The sequence below is a fragment of the Scyliorhinus canicula genome, chromosome 1 (genome assembly GCF_902713615.1).
Source record: "Scyliorhinus canicula chromosome 1, sScyCan1.1, whole genome shotgun sequence".
In the NCBI taxonomy this organism is placed as follows: Eukaryota; Metazoa; Chordata; class Chondrichthyes; order Carcharhiniformes; family Scyliorhinidae; genus Scyliorhinus; species Scyliorhinus canicula.
The window spans coordinates 310,523,723-310,548,931 of record NC_052146.1 but is presented as its reverse complement, the minus strand read 5'-3'; the positions used below and the strand labels follow the sequence as shown (position 1 = coordinate 310,548,931).

The 25,209-nt window shown below is 52.8% G+C and overlaps 1 protein-coding gene across 1 annotated transcript in view; it reads left to right on the top strand.

The window, feature by feature from the left end:
* paqr8 (progestin and adipoQ receptor family member VIII) overlaps positions 1-9,197 on the top strand; it is a 13,097-nt gene extending 3,900 nt beyond the window's left edge. The window contains exon 2 of the mRNA XM_038817548.1: positions 7,979-9,197. Coding sequence (XP_038673476.1) covers positions 7,988-9,073 — 1,086 coding nt within the window. The 5' untranslated portion in view covers positions 7,979-7,987 and the 3' untranslated portion in view covers positions 9,074-9,197. The remainder of the gene's footprint in view (positions 1-7,978) is intronic.
* The last annotated feature ends 16,012 nt before the right edge of the window (positions 9,198-25,209 follow it).

The following is a 25,209-nucleotide window of genomic DNA, read 5'->3' as shown; positions in this document are numbered from 1 at the left end:
CCCAGCTCTGTGCCTCACCCCCCGGGTCCCAGCTCTGCCTCAACCCCCCCGGGTCCCAGCTCTGCCTCACCCCCCCCCCCCCCGGGTCCCAGCTCTGTGCCTCACCCCCCCGGGTCCCAGCTCTGCCTCACCCCCCGGGTCCCAGCTCTGCCTCACCCCCCCGGGTCCCAGCTCTGCCTCACCCCCCGGTCCCAGCTCTGCCTCACCCCCCGGGTCCCAGCTCTGCCTCACCCCCCCGGGTCCCAGCTCTGCCTCACCCCCAGGTCCCAGCTCTGCCTCACCCCCCCCCCCCCCCCCCGGGTCCCAGCTCTGCCTCACCCCCCCGGGTCCCAGCTCTGCCTCACCCCCCCGGGTCCAGCTCTGCCTCACCCCCATGGCCAGCTCTGCCTCCCCCCCCCCCCCCCCCCGGGTCCCAGCTCTGCCTCACACCCCCCGGGTCCCAGCTCTGCCTCACCCCCCGGGTCCCAGCTCTGCCTCACCCCCCCGGGTCCCAGCTCTGCCTCACCCCCAGGTCCCAGCTCTGCCTCACCCCCCCCCCCCCCCCCGGGTCCCAGCTCTGTGCCTCACCCCCGGGGACCAGCTCTGTGCCTCACCCCCGGGGACCAGCTCTGTGCCTCACCCCCCCCCCCCCCCCCCCGGGTCCGAGCTCTGTGCCACCCCCCAGGGGACCAGCTCTGCCTCACCCCCCGGGTCCCAGCTCTGCCTCACCCCCCGGGTCCCAGCTCTGCCTCACCCCCCCGGGTCCCAGCTCTGCCTCACCCCCAGGTCCCAGCTCTGCCTCACCCCCCCGGGTCCCAGCTCTGCCTCACCCCCCCCCCGGGTCCCAGCTCTGCCTCACCCCCCCCCCCGGGTCCCAGCTCTGCCTCACCCCCCATCCCCTGGGTCCGAGCTCTGCCTCACCCCCCGGGTCCCAGCTCTGCCTCACCCCCCGGGTCCCAGCTCTGCCTCACCCCCCCGGGTCCCAGCTCTGCCTCACCCCCCCGGGTCCCAGCTCTGCCTCACCCCCCCGGGTCCCAGCTCTGCCTCACCCCCCCGGGTCCCAGCTCTGCCTCACCCCCCCCCCCCCCCCCCGGGTCCCAGCTCTGTGCCTCACCCCCCGGGTCCCAGCTCTGCCTCACCCCCCGGGGACCAGCTCTGCCTCACCCCCCATCCCCTGGGTCCGAGCTCTGTGCCACCCCCCAGGGGACCAGCTCTGCCTCACCCCCCGGGTCCCAGCTCTGCCTCACCCCCCCGGGTCCCAGCTCTGCCTCACCCCCCGGGTCCCAGCTCTGTGCCTCACCCCCAGGGGACCAGCTCTGTGCCTCACCCCCAGGTCCCAGCTCTGTGCCTCACCCCCCCGGGTCCCAGCTCTGCCTCACCACCCCCCCCCGGGTCCCAGCTCTGCCTCACCCCCCCCCGGGTCCCAGCTCTGCCTCACCCCCCATCCCCTGGGTCCGAGCTCTGCCTCACCCCCCGGGTCCCAGCTCTGCCTCACCCCCCGGGTCCCAGCTCTGCCTCACCCCCCGGGTCCCAGCTCTGCCTCACCCCCCCGGGTCCCAGCTCTGCCTCACCCCCCCGGGTCCCAGCTCTGCCTCACCCCCCGGGTCCCAGCTCTGCCTCCCCCCCCCCCCCCCCCCCCCCCGGGTCCCAGCTCTGTGCCTCACCCCCCGGGTCCCAGCTCTGCCTCACCCCCCGGGGACCAGCTCTGCCTCACCCCCCCATCCCCTGGGTCCGAGCTCTGTGCCACCCCCCAGGGGACCAGCTCTGCCTCACCCCCCCGGGTCCCAGCTCTGCCTCACCCCCAGGTCCCAGCTCTGCCTCACCCCCCCAGGTCCCAGCTCTGCCTCACCCCCAGGTCCCAGCTCTGCCTCACCCCCCCGGGTCCCAGCTCTGTGCCTCACCCCCCGGGTCCCAGCTCTGCCTCACCCCCAGGTCCCAGCTCTGCCTCACCCCCCCGGGTCCCAGCTCTGCCTCACCCCCCCCCCGGGTCCCAGCTCTGCCTCACCCCCCCCCCCCGGGTCCCAGCTCTGCCTCACCCCCCATCCCCTGGGTCCGAGCTCTGCCTCACCCCCCGGGTCCCAGCTCTGCCTCACCCCCCCCGGGTCCCAGCTCTGCCTCACCCCCCCCCCCCCCCCCGGGTCCCAGCTCTGTGAACGTTTGTTTATGTTCTGATTGTCACCAGGGAGACAGAGGCTTTCCCATTGACAAAGCTGCCTATTTGTCCTTCAGCTCAGGGTTGTTTTGGAGACACCAGGAGACAGAGAGAGAAGGGAGAGAGTGTGCCGCACATTTCAGCAACTCAGTAACAGTATGATGGCCAGCATGTATCAGCCTGGCCCAGTGTCACACACTCTGCATTGACCCCGGCTGGCCAGCGTGTATCAGCCTGGCCCAGTGTCACACACTCTGCATTGACCCCGGCTGGCCAGCATGTTTCAGCCTGGCCCAGTGTCACACACTCTGCATTGACCCCGGCTGGCCAGCATGTTTCAGCCTGGCCCAGTGTCACACACTCTGCATTGACCCCGGCTGAGAGTGAGTGACTGATTTGGGCTGTATCCTCAACGGCCCCTGACAGAGAGAAGTGAGAGCCAGCCGGTGCCTTCCCTCTTCCACACTTTGCTCAGGGAGGGGAGAGTTGTCACCAATTTATTTGCTGGGTCAGTATTTTTGTAACAAGACGGGACATCGCCAAGTGGATTAATGAAGACCTGTTTATTAAAGTAAGTAACTGTGGTGATCCACTGTGTAATTGTGTGTGTGCCTATATTAGGGGATGTACAGTAGTACCTATACTACAGGTTCGCCGGTAGCCCCTGCCGGCTAGCTCCGCCCACAAGGAGCCGTATAAGTATGCATGGGTTCTCCAGATCAGCCATTCTGCCAGCTGCAGTTTTCCACATTATGGACATCAGGATCAAACCAGATCGCTTGCAGCTGGATCCACACTCGCCAACCGCCAGAAAGGACTTTAATCACTGGCTGGCTTGCTTCGAGGCCGATATCAACTCAGCAACCCCCGAGCCGACGGAAGCTCAGAAACTCCAGGTTCTCTACTCAAGGCTAAGCTCCAGCCTGTTCCCGCTGAAACAGGATGCACCGAATTACGCAGGCGCCATGGACCTCCTTCAAGAAAATTACGTCCAGAAGACGAATGCTCTATTTGCAAGGCATGTACTCGCCACTCGCGTACAACTACCTGGTGAGTCGATTGAAGACTTCTGGCGGGCCCTTATCCCTCTCCTATGGGATTGCCGTCACGGCCATGGAACATTCCAATCTCCTCATGCGTGATGCATTTGTGACGGGGATTGCATCGGACCCCATCCGGCAACGACTGCTGGAAGGGGCCGCACTTGACCTAATGGAGACTAAAGCTTTAGCGCTCTCCATGACGGTCGCTTCCCGTAATGTACAGTCCTACCCCGTTCGCCGCGCGGCCCACACATCCTACCCGTCGTGGACCTCGCAACTGACCCCCCTGACTGGGGCCACTCCTGCGCAATATGCCTGTGCTGCCCGCCACTCCGCGCACTCTGGGGGTCCCCGCTGCTACTTCTGTGGCCAACAGAAACACTCCCGCCAGTGCTGCCCAGCCCGCGCCGCCACCTGTAAATCCTGTGGCAAGTAGGGCCACTTTGCGGCGGTGTGTCAGGCCCGCGCAGTTGCCGCTATTGTGCCCGATTGCGCTCCCCCCAGCCGATCGCACAATGGGCGCCGCCATCCTCTGCTCCTGGGGCCACGTGCCACCAGTGGGCGCTGCCATCTTCTCCCCCCAGGTCCACGTGCGGCCTGTGGGTGCCGCCATCTTGCGCCGCCCCCACAACGTGCGCACCATAGGCGCCGCCATCATCTCCCCCCAGGTCCACGTGCGGCCTGTGGGTGCCGCCATCTTGCCCTGCGCCCGCAACGTGCGCTGCATGGGCGCCACCATCTTCTCCCCCACAGGTCCTTCGGACGTTGCCATCGCTGCCATTTTGTCTCCCCCTCGGGACTGGACCGCTGGACCCGGCTGCCGCTCCTCATCGGACTCCTCGGATGATCGCCCGCTGCCCGCCTCCATGACGCTGGACCAGTCCCGTCCTCACAACCTGGCTACCGCTTCGACGACGGTGCTAATCAACGGCCACGCGACCTCCTGCCTACTGGACTCCGGGAGCACTGATAGCTTCATCCACCCGGACACGGTAAGGCGCTGCTCCCTCGCGGTCCATCCCGTCACCAGCGGATCTCCCTGGCCTCCGGATCCCACTCTGTCCCGATCCAGGGTTTCTGTGTGGCCAACCTCACCGTGCAAGGCGTTGAATTCAGCCGTTTCCGCCTGTACGTTCTCCCCAATCTCTGTGCTACACTATTACTGGGCCTGGATTTTCAATGTAACCTCCAGAGCCTCACCCTCAAATTCGGCGGGCCCCTACCCCCACTCACCGTTTGCGACCTCACGACCCTCAAGGTTGCCCCCCCCCCCCCTTTGCCAATCTGACTGTGGATTGTAAGCCTGTCGCCACCAGGAGCAGACGGTACAGCACCCAGGACAAGGCCTTCATCAGGTCCGAGGTCCAGCGGCTGCTTCGGGAGGGTATCATCGAGGCCAGCAACAGCCCCTGGAGAGCCCAAGTGGGCGTTGTTAAAACTGGGGAGAAACAGAATGGTCGTGGACTACAGCCAGATGATCAATCGGTACACGCAGTTCGACGTATTTAATATGGTCAATCAGATTGCACAGTACCGGGTCTTCTCTACTATTGACCTTAAATCCGCCTACCACCAGCTCCCCATCCGTAAATCGGACCGTCTCTACACTGCCTTCGAGGCGGACGGTCGCCTCTATCAATTCCTTAGGGTTCCCTTCGGCGTCACTAACGGGGTCTCGGTATTGCAAAGAGAAATGGACCGAATGGTTGACCGGTACGGACTGCGGGCCACGTTTTTGTACTTAGATAATGTCACCATCTGCAGCCATGACCAGCTGGACCATGACGCCAACCTTGCCAAACTTCTCCAAACCGCATCTCTCCTCAACCTCACTTATAACAAGAAGAACTGCATGTTCAGCACTAACTGCTTGGCCATCCTCTGCTACGTAGTCCAAAACGGACTCCTGGGGCCCGATCCCGACCGCATGCACCCCCTCATGGAGCTCCCCCTTCCCCACTGCCCCAAAGCTCCCAAACGATGCCTGGGGCTCTTCTCCTACTACGCCCAGTGGGTCCCACAATACGCGGACAAGGCCCGCCCACTCAATTTCCCCTCACGGCCGAGGCACAACATGCCTTCGCCCGTATTAGAGCAGACATAGCCAAGGCTGGGATGCACACGGTAGATGAGTCACTGCCCTTTCAAGTAGAGAGCGACGCTTCAGATGTCGCCCTTGCCGCCACGCTGAATCAGGCAGGCAGACCCGTGGCATTCTTTTCCCGCACCCTTCACGCCTCCGAAATTCGACATTCGTCTGTTGAAAAGGAGGCCCAGGCAATCGTTGAAGCTGTACGGCACTGGAGGCATTACCTGGCCGGCAGGAGATTCACTCTCCTCACTGACCAACGGTCGGTAGCCTTCATGTTTAACAACACACAGCGGGGCAAGATCAAAAACGATAAAATCTTGCGGTGGAGAATCGAGCTCTCCACCTATAATTACGAGATTTTGTATCGCCCCGGCAAACACAACGAGTCCCCAGACGCCCTCTCCTGAGGTACATGTGCCAGCGCACAAGTGAACCAGCTCCGTGCCCTGCACGAGAGCCTTTGCCATCCGGGGGTCACTCGGTTGTACCACCTAGTCAAAGCCCGCAATCTGCCCTACTCCGTCGAGGAAGTACGGACAGTCACCAGAGACTGCCAGATCTGTGCGGAGTGCAAGCTGCACTTCTACCGGCCAGACCGCACGTGCCTGGTGAAAGTGTCCCGCCCCTTTGAATGCTTCAGTGTGGATTTCAAAGGGCCCCTCCCCTCCACCGACCACAACACCGACATTCTTAGTGTGGTCGATGAATTCTCTAGGTTCCCCTTCGCCATCCCATGCCCGGATATGACGTCTGCCACCGTCATCAAGGCCCTGGATTCCATTTTCGCCCTGTTCGGTTTCCCTGACTACATCCACAGTGACAGGGGATCCTCATTCATGAGCGATGAGCTGCGTCAATTCCTGCTCAGCAGGGGTATCGCCTCCAGCAGGACGACCAGCTACAACCCCCCGGGGCAACGGGCAGGTAGAGAGGGAGAACGGGACGGTATGGAGGGCCGTCCAGCTGGCCCTACGGTCCAGGAACCTCCCAGCCGCTCGCTGGCAACAGGTCCTCCCGGATGCACTGCACTCCATCTGGTCGCTACTGTGCACTGCCATGAATAACACACCCCATGAACGTGTCTTTACCTTCCCTCGGAAGTCCACATCCGGGGTGTCGCTCCCGACTTGGCTCGCAGCTCCAGGACCGGTTCTACTGCGCAGGCTTGTCCGACTCCACAAGGCGGAGCCCTTGGTGAACAGGGTACGCCTGCTCCACACAAACCCCCAGTATGCCTACGTGGAGTTCCCCGACGGCCGCCAGGATACAGTCTCGCTCAGGGACCTGGCTCCCTCGGGTGCCAATCCCACTCCCGCACACCTCCCTACACCAGGTCCATCCCTCCTTCCCCTGCCCACGCTAGAGGACGAGGAAGATTTTGGCATGCTCCTGGAGTCATCCAGCTACTGGCCAGAACCAACACCGCCAGCACCAACGCCGTCGACGCCGCCACCGCCTGTACAGACATCGCCACCACCGCTACGTCGCTCCCAGCGAACCGTCAGACCACCGGTCAGACTTAACCTCTGACAGGAGCCGGGTCACAAGATGGACACATATTTTTTTCCCTCCCCTCTGTAAATAATTCACAATTCTGTATATAGTTCCACGCCACCCCACCGGACTCATTTTTAACAGGGGGTGAATGTGGCGATCCACTGTGTAATTGTGTGCCTGTATTAGGGGATGTACAGCAGCACCTATACTACAGGTTCGTCGGTAGCCCCTGCCGGCTAGCTCCGCCCACAAGGAACCATATAAATATGCATGAGTTCACCTGAGCAGCCATTCTACCAGCTGCAGTCGGAGGATAAACATCTAACTGTAATAAAGCCTCTATTGTACCCATTCGAATCTTTAGTACGTTTGATAGCGCATCAGTAACTATATATAGAGAGCGAGACAACAGCTCCTGTATTCCCAGATTGCAAACTCCCGGGTAAGTGGGAATGCTGGGGTCAGCCCCCAGGTCTGTAACAGTCGTGCCCAATCGGCCGTTCAGTCCACATGACCCTCCAGTGATGCCCCCTTAAACGCCACACCAGCCTCGAGACCCGGCAACATCCTGGTTGTTGTGTTCTGTGATATGGCCGTTATAATGATGAATTCAGTAAACTCTCCTGGAACTACTATAAATGAGACGATCCATGTCTCGGTAATTGCAATTGCATCTGTTTCACCTGTTATACTTCTTGCCTTGAAGCAAACGCACTCCAGACCTACAGTCCCCGCTGAGACCTGCAGCTTCCCTCTGCCCGCTCCTACTCTGCCCTCTGTTTATCTCACTTTTTTCCCCACTCTCAACACTTACTGGCCTGCTGTTCCCACCCCCCGCTGCTGCACTAGTTTAAATCCTCCGCTCACGGTGGCGCAGTGGTTAGCACTGCTACCTCATGGTGCTGAGGACCCCGGTTCGATCCCGGCCCTGGGTCACTGTCCATGTGGAGTTTGCACATTCTCCCCGTGTCTGTGTGGGTTTCGCCCCCACAACCCAAAGGTATGCAGGTGGATTGGCCACACTAAAAATTGCCCCTTAATTGGGGGGGAATAATTATTAATTTAAAAAAGGAATGCTCTGAGTCTTTATGAGGTGGGTCGTTGGGCCTGTGGGGTGGGTGGGGGCGGGGGGGAGGGGGGGGGGGGATGGAGAGGAAGGTGTGGGCTTTGGTCCAAATCACTGGCTGGTGTTAAACCTGTTTATTTCTCTCCCAGGTGGTCCAAATGGTTTGTGAAATGAAAGTGAAGAATTCTCTCGGAGGGAATGTGGTTGGCGGTTTCCTGGATAAACTCAGCACCATCACCACCAGCCCTCAGCAGATTCTGGAGGATGTCCTGCCAAGGGTCCCCAGCACAGTGAGGGCGACGGATGTCCCCAAACTCTTTCGGGAGCCTTACATCCAGAGTGGTTACCGGCTGGTGGAGCAGGATTGGAGATACTACCTGCTCAGCCTCTTTCAGCAACACAATGAATCCCTCAACGTCTGGACTCACCTGCTGGCTGCCCTGGTGCTCCTCGTCCGCTTCCGAGCATTCCTGGAGACGACCTCACCAATCCCCACCATCTATGGCCTGCCACTGTACTTCTTTGTCATTGCGTGCCTGACCTACCTGTCCTGCAGCGTGCTCGCCCATCTCTTCCAGTCCAAATCTGAGCTAGCTCATTACTCGTTCTACTTCCTTGACTATGTTGGCGTGGGTGCCTATCAGTACGGCAGCGCCCTGGCACATTACTACTACTGCACCCAGCCCGAGTGGTACCAGCTGGTCCATCACTTCTTCCTGCCCACTGCTGCTCTCCTGGGATGGCTCTCCTGCATGGGCTGCTGTTTCTCAAAGATCCACTTCCAGCGTCCTTACCCCATCAGCCGGAAGGTCTGCCAGGTGGCACCTGCCTTCCTGGCCTATGTGCTGGACATCAGTCCCATTGTCCACCGGATTGCCAGCTGCTGGGCCACGGGGTGCACTGACAACGCTATCTGGTACCACTCCTGGCAGATTGTTCTGTTTGTCATCGCATCGGGTTTCTTCTCCTCTCCTGTGCCGGAGAAATATTCCCCGGGAAGGTTCGACATTGTGGGGCACGGCCACCAGATATTCCACATCTTTCTGTCGCTCTGCACGCTGGCCCAGCTGGAGGCTGTGCTGATAGACTACAGGAACCGGCGCGAGATTTTCTTTACGCGAGGTGACAAAGACACCGTCTACGCTTCCTGCATTAACTTTGTCCTCCTGATCCTGTGCAGCAGCTTCTCCGCTCTGTACCTGCGAGGGGTCATCAAACGCAAACTCAGCAAGAGACGGGACTGAGGGCTAGCCCGTGGACTCCACCTTCACTCCGGCCTACCTCCCAGAAGCTGACTGATGTGCTCTAACAAAAGTTCATGATTTTTCTTTGAATATATGCAGATGTCCAGGCCCAACATAACTGCAAGGTTTTGTTTGTGTTTATTTGTTGGTGAAGGTGCAGGAAAGGGAGCTGGGGTGGGGTGGGGTTGAGAGCCTGTCTCCTCGTTGCTGGGGGTCTCTCTGCCTCGCCGTCACAGGGGGGTGGGTTTGGCTCTGCAGGATACGAGGCTGATGCTGCCATTGCTACAGGAGCTAGCTCGCTGATCCACCGTTTTGAGGCCGGAAGGTATGGTCTGGCACAACTGCCCAAACTGGGAAAAGCTCCGCTGTCGGGCACAGCGGGAATAAGGATAGGGGAAGGGGAAGGAAAGGATGACCTGGCAGGAAGAGCGCACAGCACAACTGGAATTTATCACCGCCCAGCTCTCAGAGTAGAAACAGATATCCAAAAAGAATCAAACAGTAAACTTCATACCAAACCCGGGCTGTACCTGTCCTGGGAGTGTTTGATGGGGACAGTGTAGAGGGAGCTTTACTCTGTATCTAACCCCGTGCTGTACCTGTCCTGGGAGTGTTTGATGGGGACAGTGTAGAGGGAGCTTTACCTCTGTATCTAACCCCGTGCTGTACCTGTCCTGGGAGTGTTTGATGGGGACAGTGTAGAGGGAGCTTTACTCTGTATCTAACCCCGTGCTGTACCTGTCCTGGGAGTGTTTGATGGGGACAGTGTCGAGGGAGCTTTACTCTGTATCTAACCCCGTGCTGTACCTGTCCTGGGAGTGTTTGATGGGGACAGTGTAGAGGGAGCTTTACTCTGTATCTAACCCGGTGCTGTACCTGTCCTGGGAGTGTTTGATGGGGACAGTGTAGTGTAGAGGGAGCTTTACTCTGTATCTAACCCCGTGCTGTACCTGTCCTGGGAGTGTTTGATGGGGACAGTGTAGAGGGAGCTTTACTCTGTATCTAACCCCGTGCTGTACCTGTCCTGGGAGTGTTTGATGGGGACAGTGTAGAGGGAGCTTTACTCTGTATCTAACCCTGTGCTGTACCTGTCCTTGGAGTGTTTGATGGGGAAAGTGTAGAGCGAGCTTTACTCTGTCTCTAAACCCGTGCTGTACCTGTCCTGGGAATGTTTGATGGGGACAGTGTAGAGGGAGCTTTACTCTGTATCTAACCCCATGCTGTACCTGGCCTGGGAATGTTTGATGGGGACAGTGTAGAGGGAGCTTTACTCTGTATCTAACCTCGTGCTGTACCTGTCCTGGGAGTGTTTGATGGGGACAGTGTAGAGGGAGCTTTACTCTGTATCTAACCCCGTGCTGTACCTGTCCTGGGAGTGTTTGATGGGGAAAGTGTGGAGGGAGCTTTTCACTGTATCTAACCCTGTGCTGTAAGGTACAGGTAAAGTAACCATGGTACCAGGTGTCCATAGGCTGTTTGTCTCTTTGAGGGGGAGAGTTGACTGGTGTTGATTTATGTAACCTTTATTCGTGTCACAAGTAGGCTTACATTAACACTGAAATCAAGTTACTGTGAAAATCCCCTAGTCGCCACATTCCGGCGCCAGTTCGGGTACAGACGGCGAATTCAGAATGTCCAATTCACCGAACAGCACGTCTTTTTGGACTTGTGGGAGGAAACTGGAGCACCACGAGGAAACCCACACAGACACGGGGAGAGCGTGCAGACTCCGCGCAGACAGTAACCCAAGCCGGGAATCAAAGCCGGGTCCCTGGAGCTGTGAAGCAACAGTGCTAACCGCTATGCGACTGTGCCGCCCCTGTTAACCTGAGTGTAACCACACCTCAGGCGAGGGTTAGATTGAAAAGGCGGGGCCTTCATGAATAACCTCAGCTGGTACAGGGAATTGAACCCACGCTGCTGGCCTTGTTCTGCATCACAAACCAGCTGTCCAGCCCACTGAGCTAAACCGGCCCTCTTTCGATTCCTGGCAGTGTTGCCTGGCTGAAATCTGAATTTAAATGTTTTGAAAATGAATGAAGTGTCTCTATTGTGCATGTAAAATTTAAAACCTGCTGAGTATGCTTAAATGAGTGGCAGGGGAAGTTAATGCCTGACCCCCATTTCCCCATTTGATTAGAGTTATGTCTGTTTCTCTGTGATGGAAGATAATTTTGTATAAACAGGCAATTTCCAGCAGCAGGCGGCAGGATTTAGATTGGAAGTACCCGAGCAGGAGTTGGCCTGAGAATCATCACTCTGTTCACAGAAACCAATCTCCAATTAGTTTTTGTTTCCTGTGATTAGTTTGGTTTGAGCCCAAGCGGAGTCAGTTGGCGTTGGGGACATCAGACAGGAGGGTATAACGTCGAGAGCTGGGAGGTGATGAGTAATGATTGGTTGATTGAGTTTGCAGGAGCTGGACAATGTTAAATATACAGGAGGATGGATGAAGATTGGGGATTTCCCCCCATTATCTTTGCGGGGCAGGCAATGTTCGCTCTGAACCTCCACTCGGACCGGGACCTTCCATCAGATTTCAACCAGGGTCTCATTTCCTCGAGAGACGGGTAATCTCAGGAACAGAGGCTTTGCCACCAGTTTAACTGTTCTCTGAGAATTCTCCCAATCTCCCATCAAAGTGACAGGACAAAAGCCACATAATCCCACAAGGAATTTGTTTTGAACGTGCTCTTCAGATTGGAGCAGCACAGAGTCCATCCCTAGACACTGTCAAATCCAATCAAACTGGGTTTTCAGAGTAACAATATACATGTATTGTGCGAATATCTCGCACGTCTAAAGCCTTGCTTCCTTCAATTGCCAGATTGTTAAATTTTACATCACAGATGGTAATGGCGGAATTGAACCTTGTACTCTGGGTGCATGTCTCAGTAATCTGCCTCACTATTCACTCTGTGCAAATAGTCAATTTAAACAAAGCTGTTCAGCTATTTTCACTGATGCATCTCTAGTTACTGTATATATAAATTATATTAAAGATACTACATCAATAAAATTTGTTGTTGCTGTAAGTCCAGTACCATTGGCCATGACTGCATATTCGGGTAGAGGGTGCATGGTATCATAATATCCACTCATGTATATCATGAGATGCAGACAGGCAGTGATTGACACACAGGATAACCAATGAACACACACGACACAGAACAACCAATCACCAGACAGGACACCACCACTATAAAGCCCACAGGGCATTAAGGCTCTCTCTCTCTCACAGGACATGGCTAGGGAGATAGTCACAGTGCACAGGCCAATGAACATCATCACCATGTGTTAGAGAGCTAGTCTGGTCAAGCCAGTAGGAGGTTATCAGTTAGGTTAATAGAGTGTCAACCCACAGCAGATTATGTACAGCAATCAACAGGTTCAAGAAAACAGTGTGGGACCATCTCCTGTGTCGGAACCCCGTTTCTCGTTTTACTGCATCCAGTTGCAGTCGATGTTAGACCAACACAGATAACACATCATGCTACCAGAGAGCTATTAACTCTAACGAACCTACCTCGAGTTAATCTGCAATGAGCAGCACGCAGCCATCCAAAGGCATGGAAAAGATCCAACCTCCTCCGCAACTCCGGATCTCCGGCAACCTTGGCTCCAACTGAAGTTCAAACAGAAGTTCCTCCTCTATATCGAGGCCTCCAACCTCGAGGCAGCATCGGATGCCTGAAAGATCGTACTGTTCCTGTTGACTGCAGGGGATCACGCCATCCACATCTATAACTCGCTCACGTTTGCCGATGGCGAAGGCAAGACGAAGTTCAAGACGGTTCTGCTGAAATTCGACAACCACTGCGACATTGAGGTGAATGAGAGCTTTGAACGGTACATCTTCCAACAGAGGCTTCAGTGTAAGGATGAGGCTTAGCCTCAAAATAAGGGGAAGTAGATGTAGGACTGAGTTTAGGAGGAACTTCTTCACCCAAAGGGTTGTGAATCTATGGAATTCCTTGCCCAGTGAAGCAGTTGAGGCTCCTTCATTAAATGTTTTTAAGATAAAGATAGATAGTTTTTTGAGGAATAAAGGGATTAAGGGTTATGGTGTACGGGCCGGAAAGTGGAGCTGAGTCCACAAAAGATCAGCCATGATCTCATTGACTGGCGGAGCAGGCTCGAGGGGCTAGATGGCCTACTCCTGCTCCTAGTTCTTATGTTCTTATGTTCTTACGTTCTTTTCATCCTTCTTGACCCATCTCCGCATCCTAGCGCAGTCATGTAATTACGACTCGATGGCTGATTCCATGATCCGGGATCAGATCATTTTCGGGGTCCAGTCCGACTCCCTACGGGAGCAGCTCCTCAAAATCAAACAGTTGACCCTCTCCGTCGCCATCAAAACGTGTGTTGTCCATGAGCATGCCAGCAATCGTTACTCCCGCATCAGGGTGGCAGAAAATGCAAAACTAGTCTCCCACGAAGCAGAAAGGATGCAGGCCATCGCAAAAGTGCAAGGCCTGAGCATCGAGGAGAGTGGCCGTTTTGTGCGCTTTTCCCGGGTCCCTACGCATGGGCGGCACGACTGGGTGGACGACGAGGCCGAAGACCCCGATGCGCATGTGCGAAAGTTGGCCGACCGCACTGCGCATGCGCGATGGCGCACGGAACGTGCTGATGTCAGCACCTTGATGTGTCCAAATTGTGGCTCTGCCCATTTAAAGCGGCAATCTCCAGCCAAAGGAAGGTGATGTCTACAGTGTGGAAAGCCTGGGGATTATGCGGCCTTATGCAGGTCCGCTCCACTGACCAACGGCCAGCGATCCCAGCTGCAGCGCAGACGTGTCCGCTGCGTACAACAAGGCATGCAGGATTCAGATCCCCACATCCCAACGGACCCCGATGCTGACTGCCTCGAGTCTCCATATCGGGTGGGCATAATCACCACGTGCGAGTTGGCCTCCACCGTGCCTGCAAACCGCCTTTCAATCCTCACTGTGGATCCTGACGACGAGTGGTGAGCTGTCGCCACGGTTAACCAGTCTCGCATCCGATTTAAATTGGACAGTGACACATCTACAAACCTCATATCACAGTCAGACCTCAACAGCATCTGAGACCAACCCAGCATTCTTCCACCAGCCTGCCAGCTCCTTGACTACAATGGCAATGCCATAGCTGCCAGTGCATCGTGTCAGCTCGGTGTATCGCACAAGGCAATCAAAGTGATGTTACGATTCGAGATTTTCCGGCCTGACAAGGCGTCCCTGCTCGGTGCTCGCGCATGCAAACTCCTAAACCTGGTCCAGCGCGTCCATGCCATGTCCGCAACACCGGCGACTGCCTCGCCCGATGTAAATCTCCAGGCTGAGATAGACGGCATTCTCACGCAACACCACAATGTGTTTGATGGAATGGGCATGCTCCCATATCGTTACAAGATATTGCTCAAACAGAATGCCACCCCAGTCATCCATGCACCGCGCCGGGTGCCGGCCCCTCTCAAGGATCGTCTGAAAACGCACCTACGAGAGCTCCAAGACCAGGGTATCATCTCAAAGGTCACGGAACCAACAGACTGGGTCAGCTCCATGGTCTGCGTCAAGAAGCCGTCTGGTGAACTCCACATTTGCATTGATCCCAAAGCCCTGAATCGCAACATCATGCGCGAGCACTATCCGATCCCAAAGCGTGAAGAGTTAACCTGTGAGATGGCTCATGCCAAATTCTTTACCAAGCTGGACGCCTCCCGTGGGTTCTGGCAGATACAGATGGACGAGTCCAATCGGAAGCTGTGCATGTTTAACACTCCGTTCGGCAGGTATTGCTACAACCGCATGCCTTTTGGTATCATATCAGCTTCCGAAGTATTTCATCGCATAATGGAGCAAGTGATGGAGGGCATCGAGGGACGTGATCATCTGGTCCACGACGCCCAAGGATCACATCGCTCGCCTCAAACAAGTTTTCCAGAGGATACATGAAAACGGCCTCCAGCTCAACAGGACCAAATGCTCATTTGGTAGGTCCGCTATCAAGTTTCTGGGTGACCACATTTCACAGCAGGGTGTGCAACTTGACGCTGACAAAGTGCTGGCAATCAATGCCATGAAGACCCCAGAGGAAAAAAAGGCGGTCCTCCATTTCCTCGGGATGGTGAATTTTCTCGGGAAATTCATTCCCAACATGGCATCCTACACCACAGCCCTCCGGCATCTCGTAAAAAAGTCGGCAGTGTTCCAGTGGCTTCCCGCACATCAAGCCGAGTGGCTTGAGCTGAAGGCGAAGCTCACCACAGCCCCAGTACTGGCATTCTTTAACCCAAGGATACCAAGATATCCACAGACGCAAGCCAGGACGGCATTGGGGCGGTGCTCATCCTGCGAGACGACTCCTTGTCCTGGGATTAAGTGGCATACGCCTCCAGGGCCATGATTCTGACTGAACGGTATGCCCAGATCGAAAAGGAGTGCTTGGGTCTTCTGACAGGAATAGTCAAGTTTCATGACTACGTATACGGCCTGCCAAAGTTCACGGTGGAAACAGACCACAGGCCTTTCGTCCACATAATCCAAAAGGATTTAAATAATATGACACCTCGGCTGCAGCGAATTCTTCTTCGTCTCCGCCAATATGACTTCGAACTCGTCTACACACCGGGTAAGGAGCTGATCGTCGCGGATGCCCTATCCCGATCCGTCACCGTGTGAACAGGGCGACTTCATTCGCCACATTGAAGCACAGGTGCAGCTGTCTGCCAGCAACCTCCCAGCCACTGATGAACGAGTTATACAAATACGCGAAGAAACTGCCAAAGATCCCTCACTGCAGCGCGTGATGAAGCACCTCGCCCATGGCTGGCAAAAGGGGCAGTGCCCCCAGTTCTTCAACGTTAAGGATGAGCTGACAGTTGTTGAGGGGATCCTTCTTAAACTAGATAGAATCGTCATTCCCCAAAGCATGCAAACCATGGTGCTCAGACAGATCCATGAGGGTCACCTGGGGGTCGGGAAATGTTGACACAGGGCTCGGCCGGCAGTTTACTGGCCTGGCATCAGCCAGGACATTGCCAACACAGTCCTCAACTGCACAACATGCCAGAAGTTTCAACCAGCTCAGCCCAAGGAAACGGTGCAACAGCACGAGATCGTGACCTCTCCGTGGTCCAAGGTGGGGATAGACCTCTTTCACGCCAATGGGCGTGATTACGTGCTCCTGGTCGAGTACTTCTCCAGCTACCTGGAAGTGGTGAAACTGTCGGACCTCACGTCCAAGCTGTCATCAAAGCCTGCAAAGAGACGTTTGTCAGGCATGGGATACCACTCACGGTAATGAGTGACAACGGCCCATGTTTCTACAGCCAAGAGTGGTCCGACTTTGCATGATCCTACCACTTTAGTCACATCACATCCAGTCCCCATTACCCGCAATCAAACGGGAAGGCCGAGAAAGGGGTCCACATTGTCAAGCGGTTGCTTTGCAAGGCTGCAGACTCAGCCTCGGATTTCAACCTGGTGCTATTGGCATACAGGGCAACCCCTCTGTTGACTGGTTTGTCTCCGTTGCAGTTGCTCATGAACCGCAACCTGAGGACGACTGTTCCAGCCATCCATGTTCCCGACCGTGACCACCTCACGGTGCTGCAGAAGGTGCAGCGATCCAGGGACCAGCAAAAGATCACGTATGATGCTCATGCCATGGATCTGCCTGCGCTGGCTCCAGACGATGTTGTTCGTGTTCAGCTGCTTGAGGGAGGTTGGTCAGCCCCAGCTGTTGTCATCAGACAGGCTGCTCCCAGGTCTTTCATTGTCCAAATGGCTGATGGCTCCATTTTAAGGCACAACGGGGGGGGGGGGCGCTGCTTAAAGTTCCCTGCCCATCACCCAACCGCACTTCTCCGCATGTCATCATGCCTCCTCCGGACGTCTTGCACCATGAGGCCACCGATCTGGCAGCGACCCCACCTGTCCACAAGGTCACCGAGATGGCAGCCATCCCACCTGTCCAGGTGCCGGCGTCTCCCCCTCCACCTCTGCGGCAATCAACAAGAATTCATCGCCCACCACAAAGACTGAACCTGACTTAAATCTTGTAAATTTTGTTCAGTTTGCTCTGTATCTGCACGATAGACACCTTCCCATGTACATATGTTCATTCATTCCCCACTTGTACATAGTTATGCATGCATATACAGCCACGTTCCAAAATTTATTTTAAGAGGGGGAGATGTCATAATATCCACTCATGTATATCATGAGATGCAGACAGGCAGTGATTGACACACAGGATAACCAATGAACACACACGACACAGAAAAACCAATCACCAGACAGGACACCATCACGATAAAGCCCACAGGGCATTAAGGCTCTCTCTCTCACACAGGACACGGTTTGGGAGATAGTCGCAGTGCACAGGCCAATGAACATCATTACCATGTGATAGAGAGCTAGTCTGGTCAAGCCAGTAGGAGGTTATCAGTTAGGTTAATAGAATGTCAACCCACAGCAGATTATGTACAGCAATCAACAGGTTCAAGAAACAGTGTTGGACCATCTCCTGTGTCAGAAGCCTGTTTCTTGTTTTACTGCATCCAGTTGCAGTCGATGTTGGACCAACACAGATAACACATCACATGGGGCTGTTGGATATTCAATGGGGGAAAGGGTACATGGGGCTGATGGATGTTCAATGGGGGAAAGGGTACATGGGGCTGATGGAGGTTCAATGGGGTCAGAGTCAGTGATTGGGGAGAGGGTTCCTGGGGTTGATGGAGGTTCAATTAGGGGTCAGAGTCAGTGATTGGGGAGAGCGTACATAGGGCTGATGGAAGTCAATGCGGGCCTGAGTCCGTGATGGGGAGAGGGTACATGCAACGATTGGAGGGTCAATGAAGGGAAGAGCCAGTTATGGGTGAAGAGGGTACGTCAAAGGCCTTCCACGCCAGCCGGCGGAGCGGACACCACTCCGGTGTGGGCCTAGCCCCTCAATGTGAGGGCTTGGCCCCTAAAGGTGCGGCGGATTCGGGCCGACGCCGGAGTGGTTCACGCCACTCCATCCCACCGGGACCCCCCGCCCCGCCGGTTAGGGGAGAATACAGCCTCTGATGTTAATACTTCTCACCACCAGATGGAGATAAGGAGCAGTTGCATAAATATGTGACTTCTGGGAGAAGGTGGTTAGGCGTGAGATGTATTAGTTGTATAGTATAGAGTTCTATAGTAAGAGATATCATGTAGCTTTATTTAATAACTTATTCCTTTTTGACTGATTAGAATCTTTAATTTAGTAGTGTAAATATATCAGGCTTGTTCAATAACTCAGGGTAGCACAGTGGTTTGCACTGCTGCCTCACAGCTCCAGGGACCTGGGTGCAATTATGGCCTCAGGTGACTGTCTGTGTGGAGTTTGCTCTTTGTCTGCGTGGGTTTCCTCCCACAGTCCAAAGAAGTGTAGATTAGGTGGATTGGTCATGCTAAATTGCCCCTTTGTGTCCAGAAAATTAGGAGGGGTTATGGGGATAGGGTGGAGGCGTGGGCTTAAGTGGGGTGCTCTTTCCAAGGGCTGGTGTGGAATCGATGGGCTGAATGGCCTCCTTCTGCACTGTAAATTCTATGATTCTATCAACTCAGCTTGATGTTCTTTTTAAACAGCGGAAAATTACAGGCCTGTGTTCTCAAGACATCCTGATAGACCCAACAGAGAACATCACATGGTACCAGGGGAACTGGTCACCAAAGTCGTTTAGTTAGATTTGGAGAGAGAAAAGTAAAGAGTCTCGACGAAAAATAGGCTTGCAAAAAAAAAAAATCTTATCCAGACTCTGATCTCGTAGACATTGTGGAAGCCAGTCGCATCATGCAGCAAAGCACAGTCGAAGCTCGATGGAAGGTCGACCGACTCCGAAACAGTTCAAGACAACGGGTAAAGTAGATGTGAACTGGAGGCACTTCAAACAGCAGTATACCTCTCAGTGTTAGACCTTGGAGCGGTCAGTGATCAGCGAAAGATTGCTCTGTTCTTAAGCATAGTCGGCAAGCATTAGAATTGTATAATTCCTTCCACTTTGAGAATGGTGGTGACAAAATAAATATGATATTTTCTGAGATAAATTCGACAGACACTGAATTGCTGATTAATGAAACTTTTGAGCGTTATACTCTGAAAACGAGTCCAAAAGGCAGGTGAAACGTTTGACTGTTTTATAACTGATCCCAGGCACAAAGCGCAGACCTGTAATTTCTCACTATTAACAGACTCCCTCCTGCGTGATCAGATTGCATCTGGTATAAAACATGAGAAGCTGTGTGAAAGATTGCCCAGGCAACAGAAATGAATGCTTGAAGAAGCTGTCAGTATGTTTGATGCGAGTGAACTTGTGAAGAATCAGTACTCTAAAATGCTGATTCGAGATTCCGGATTTGGAGTTTAATCAGGACAAACGTGGGGTAATGCATTTTGGAAGGTCTAATACAGGTAGGGAAAATACAGTGAATGGTAGAACCCTCAAGAGTATTGGAAGTCAGAGAGATCTTGGTGTACAGGTCCACAGGTCACTGAAAGAGGTAACACAGGTAGAGAAGGTAGTCGAGAAGGCATACGGCATGCTTGCCTTCATTGGCCGGGGCATTGAGTATAAGAATTGGCAAGTGATGTTGCAGCTGTATAGAACCTTAGTTAGGCCACACTTGGAGTATAGTGTTCAATTCTGGTCGCCACACTACCAGAAGGATGAAATGAAAAATGAAATGAAAATCGCTTATTGTCACGAGTAGGCTTCAATGAAGTTACTGTGAAAAGCCCCTAGTCGCCACATTCCGGCGCCTGTCCGGGGGGGCTGATACGGGAATCGAACCGTGCTGCTGGCCTGCCTTGGTCTGCTTTCAAAGCCAGCGATTTAGCCCAGTGTGCTAAACAGCCCCTGGAGGAGAACCTCCAGGTGGTGGGGTTCCCAGGTATCTGCTGCCCTCGTCCTGGAAGCTTTAGAGAGGGTGCAGAAGACATTTACCAGGATGTTGCCTGGTATGGAGGGCATCAGCTATGAGGAGCGGTTGAATAAACTCGGTTTGTTCTCACTGGAACGACGGAGATTGAGGGCCGACCTGATAGAGATCTACAAAATTATGAGGGGCATAGACAGAGTGGATAGTCAGAGGCTTTTCCCAGGGTAGAGGAGTCAATTACTAAGGGGCATAGGTTAACAGTGCAAGGGGGAAGGTTTAAAGGAGATGTACGAGGCAAGTTTTTACACAAAGGGTAGTGGGTGCCTGGAACTCGCTGCCAGATGAGGTGGTGGAAGCAGGGACGATAGTGACATTTAAGGGGCATCTTGACAAATACATAAATAGGATGGGAATAGAGGGATACGGACCCAGGAAGTGTCGAAGATTTTCGTTCAGATGGGCAGCATGGTCGGCACAGGCTTGGAGGGCCGAAGGGCCTGTTCCTGCGCTGTACTTTACTTTGTTCTTTGAGAAAGTGGTGAGAGAACAAACAACGTGGCTGACGCCATTGAAGCTGTGGTGTCCACAACACAGATGGCTGGGCAATTCCATTGACAACTAATGGAACGGACAATTTATTTAAATTAGACACTGGTGCTCATGCAAATGTTATTAATAAATTGGATTCACCCATGGAGGAGGATTCCTGCTCTATTAAGAGAATTCCTGAACCAGGAACTCAACAGAATGCAGCAGTTTGGAATCACCAGGAGGGAGAGAGAGCCACTGACTGGGTCAGCGCAATGGTATGTGGAAAAAAAACCGAATAGAGATCTTTGAATATGTATAGATCCAAAAGTTCTAAATCAGAACATTAAAAGGGAACAATATCCCATCCCTAAGCATGAAGAACTTATCAGTGAGATGGCTCATGCAAAAGTTTTTTCCAAATTAGATGCCTCAAAAGGTTTCTGACAGTGAAAGTTGGATGGCTCCAGTAGGAAGTTATGCACATTTAATACTCCCTATGGTCGATATTGCTTCAATATTGGATTGGATTGGATTGGATTTGTTTATTGTCACGTGTACCGAGGTACAGTGAAAAGTATTTTTCTGCAAGCAGCTCAACAGATCATTCAGTACATGGAAGAAAAGGGAATTAAACAAAATTCAAGAAAATACATGAGAATACATAATAGGGCAACACAAGGTACACAATGTAACTACATAAGCATTGGTATCGGTTGAAGCATACAGGGTGTAGTGTTAATAAGGTCAGTCAATAAGAGGGTCATTTAGGAGTCTGGTGACAGTGGGGAAGAAGCTGTTTTTGAGTCAGTCCGTGCGTGTTCTCAGACTTCTGTCTCTCCTGCCCGATGGAAGAAGTTGGAAAAGTGAGTAAGCCGGGTGGGAAGGATCCTTGATTATGCTGCCCGCTTTTCCCCGGCAGCGGGAGGTGTAGATGGAATCAATGGATGGGAGACAGGTTTGTGTGATGGACTGGGCGGTATTCACGACTCTCTGAAGTTCCTTGCGGTCCTGGGCCAAGCAGTTGCCATACCAGGCTGTGATGCAGCCCGATAGGATGCTTTCTATGGGGCATCTGTAAAAGTTGGTAAGGGTTAATGTGGACATGCCGAATTTCCTTAGTTTCCTGAGGAAGTATAGGCGCTGTAGTGCTTTCTTGGTGATAGCGTCAACGTGAGTGGACCAGGATAGATTTTTGGTGATGTGCACCCCTAGGAATTTAAACTGCTAACCATCTCCACCTCGGCTCCGTTGATGCTGACAGGGGTGTGTACAGTACTTTGCTTCCTGAAGTCGATGACCAGCTGTTTAGTTTTGCTGGCATTGAGGGAGAGATTGTTGTCGTTACACCACTCCACTAGATTCTCTATCTCCCTCCTGTATTCGGACTCGTCGTTATTCGAGATCCAGCCCACTATGGTCGTATCATCAGCAAACTTGTAGATGGAGTTGGAACCAAGTTTTGCCACGCAGTCGTGTGTGTACAGGGAGTAGAGTAGGGGGCTAAGTACGCAGCCTTGCGGGGCACCGGTATTGAGGATTATTGTGGAGGAGGTGTTGGTGTTCATTCTTACTGACTGTGGTCTGTTGGTCAGAAAGTCAAGGATCCAGTTGCAGAGTGGAGAGCCAAGTCCTAGGTTTTGGAGCTGGTCAATAAATAGGAGTCTGATGTAGGAGTCCTTGTTTTCGAGATGCTCTAGGGATGAGTGTAGGGCCAGGGAATTGTGGACCGGTTGCGATGGTATGCGAATTGAAGTGGGTCAAGGCGTTCCGGGAGTATGGAGGTGATGCGCTTCATGATCAGCCTCTCGAAGCACTTCATTACAACTCTTTGGCATTGTATCTGCTTCGGAGATATTCCATCGTGCAATGGTGCAGATGACTGAAGCAATTGAAGGTGTGCGGGTTGACGTTGACGGTACAATCATATGGTCATCTACCTGTAAAGAACATAATGTAAGACTTCTGCGGGTACTGCGAGTAGACAAATTTGGTTTGAAGTTCAACTGGACCAAATGCTAATTCGGGATATCCAAGTTAACATTCGTGGGTGACCAAATCTTTGCTAAAGGTGTGTAACTTGCGACGTGAAAATTACAGCAATTTCCTGGGGAAATTTATTCCAAATCTATCTTCTAGAACAACAGCATTGAGACAGCTGGTCAAGGTGAATGTTCTGTTCTCGTGGACAGATGAACATGCAAGAGTGGCCTGGTTTGAAAACAGCACCTTACAGCTTCGTTGAGATGTTGCGTTGAGATGTGTTGCATTCTAACACTAGGTTAGTGATATCTTCGACCCGATGAAGGAAACAAAGATCTCTACCGATGCAATTGAGGACGACACAGGAGCTGTGGTACTTCAGAGAACTTCTGAGGAGCATTGGTGACCTGTAGCTTATACTTCCAGAGCGATGATGCAGACTAAACAGAGATACGCCCAGATAGAAAAGGGACATCTAGGTTTTCTGACAGGCATGAAATGTTCCATGACTATGTCGACGGATTTCCACCATTCACAGTAGAAACTGATCATCATCCATTAGTACACATCATAAAGAAGAATCTAAATGATATGCCACGAAGAATTACAGAGGATCATAATGAAACTGCGTTGTTATAATTTCTAGCTTGTAACATACCCGGGAAGGATCTTATAGTAGCCAATGCACTATCTAGAATACTGAAGAAGATACTCAGATGGATGATATAACACAAGTAATAGAAGCTCAAGCTAATTTCTTACAAGAGAATCTACCTGTATCATATGAAAAACTCAATTTGATCAAAGGTGAAACCAAAAAAGATGCTACATCGCAACGTGTGATGCTATATCTGAGAGATGGTTGGACCAAAAGGAAATTGTTCTAATTATAGGAACATTCGAGCTGAAGAAGCATAATCAATGGATTCCTGCTTCGCCAATATCGCTTTGTGATTCCAACTAAGCTAAAGCAGATGATCCTAAACAAGGTTCACGAGGGTCACTTAGGTATCGAAAAGTGCAAAAGATGACCTCGACAGTCAGACTACTGGCCAGGTATTAATGCAGACATCACTAACCTAGTGTTAGAATGCTGTACATCTCAACTCAACCAATCACTACGACAAAAAGAGAAGTTGACGATGCATGATGGGCAGCACGGTAGCACAGTGGTTAGCACTGTTGCTTCACAGCTCCAGGGTCCCAGGTTCGATTCCCGGCTGGGTCACTGTCTGTGTGGAGTCTGCACGTTCTCCCCGTGTCTGCGTGGGTTTCCTTCGGGTGCTCCGGTTTCCTCCCACAGTCCGATGATGTGCAGGTCGGGTGGATTGACCATGCTAAATTGCCCTCAGTGTCCAAAAAAAGGTTAGGTGGGGTCACTGGGTTACGGGGATAGGGTGGAGGTGTGGGGTGCTCTTTCCAAGGGTTGGCGCAGACTCGATGGGCTGAATGGACTCCTTCTGCACTGTAAATTCTATGTCTATATCTATGGTCTGTGTGGAGTTTGCACATTCTCCCCGTGTCTGCGTGGGTTTCACCCCACAACCCAAAGATGTGCAGGGTAGGTGGATTGGCCACTCTAAATTGCCGCTTAATTGGAAAAAGAAATAATTGGGGACACTAAATTTATATTTAAAAAAAATGTCTTTGCCTATGATCTTGTAAAGACTCCATGGTCTAAAGTCGGCATCGACATCTTCTATTTTCATGGCAAAGTTGACTTATTAATCATTGATTACTATTCAAATTACCCAGAGGTGATACGTTTACAAAATTCCAGTTCATCAGCAGTAATCAAAGCCACAAAGGAAGTGTTTGCTCGACATGGTATTTCGCTCACAGTCGTGACTGATCACGGTCCATCCTTTGACAGGTGCGAGGGGATGGATTTTTCTATGCAATATGATTTTGAATACGCAACCAACAGCCCATTATATCCACAATCCAACGGAAAAGCAGAGAAAGGCGTTCACATTGTGAAGAAACGCGTGAAGAAATCAATGGATTCAAGCAGTGATCCATTTCTAGCCCTATTAAGTTACAGAGCTACCCCGCAAGCTACAGGTTTATCACCAGCTCAATTGCGGATGAATTTACAGCCATGCACAACATTACCGTACTTAGAATAAGCAGATCCTGACACTGAAGATGTTCTAATCAAAATGAAGTGGGACAAGAAAATGCGACAACGGTATGATGATAGGTCAGCTAAGCAACCAGCAAAGTTAGAACCAGGTGATCACGTCAGAGGACAAATCTCCACTGGAGCATGGTCCTGTGTGGTTCGTGGGATACGCCAGGCAGCTCCACACTCATATGTTGTGATGACTGATAAAGGCTCTAGTCTCAGAAGAAACAGGAGAACACTTGTGAAAGTTAAGTCAACTCAGCCGATATTTCCAAATATTGAGTTCAACACAGAACTACTTCAAGCTACAACTTTTCGAACGCAGAATGTAGTTATTACGGAAAATTCAGAAACATCTGATTCAGAAATATCAAGATTGAGAAGGTTGACTCGAACCACAAGAAAGCCAGACAGACTCAATCTATGAACTGAAATAAGTTAATTGCTCATTTTTAACATGAAACAATATCATTTACATGTTCAGAGCATACATTGCCTACGACGTATAAATGATTGTGATGGTGCACAAACATCTCCAAAGAAAGGGGGATGTAATAATATGTGTATTGTAAGGAATACAAAGGGTTATGATGTTA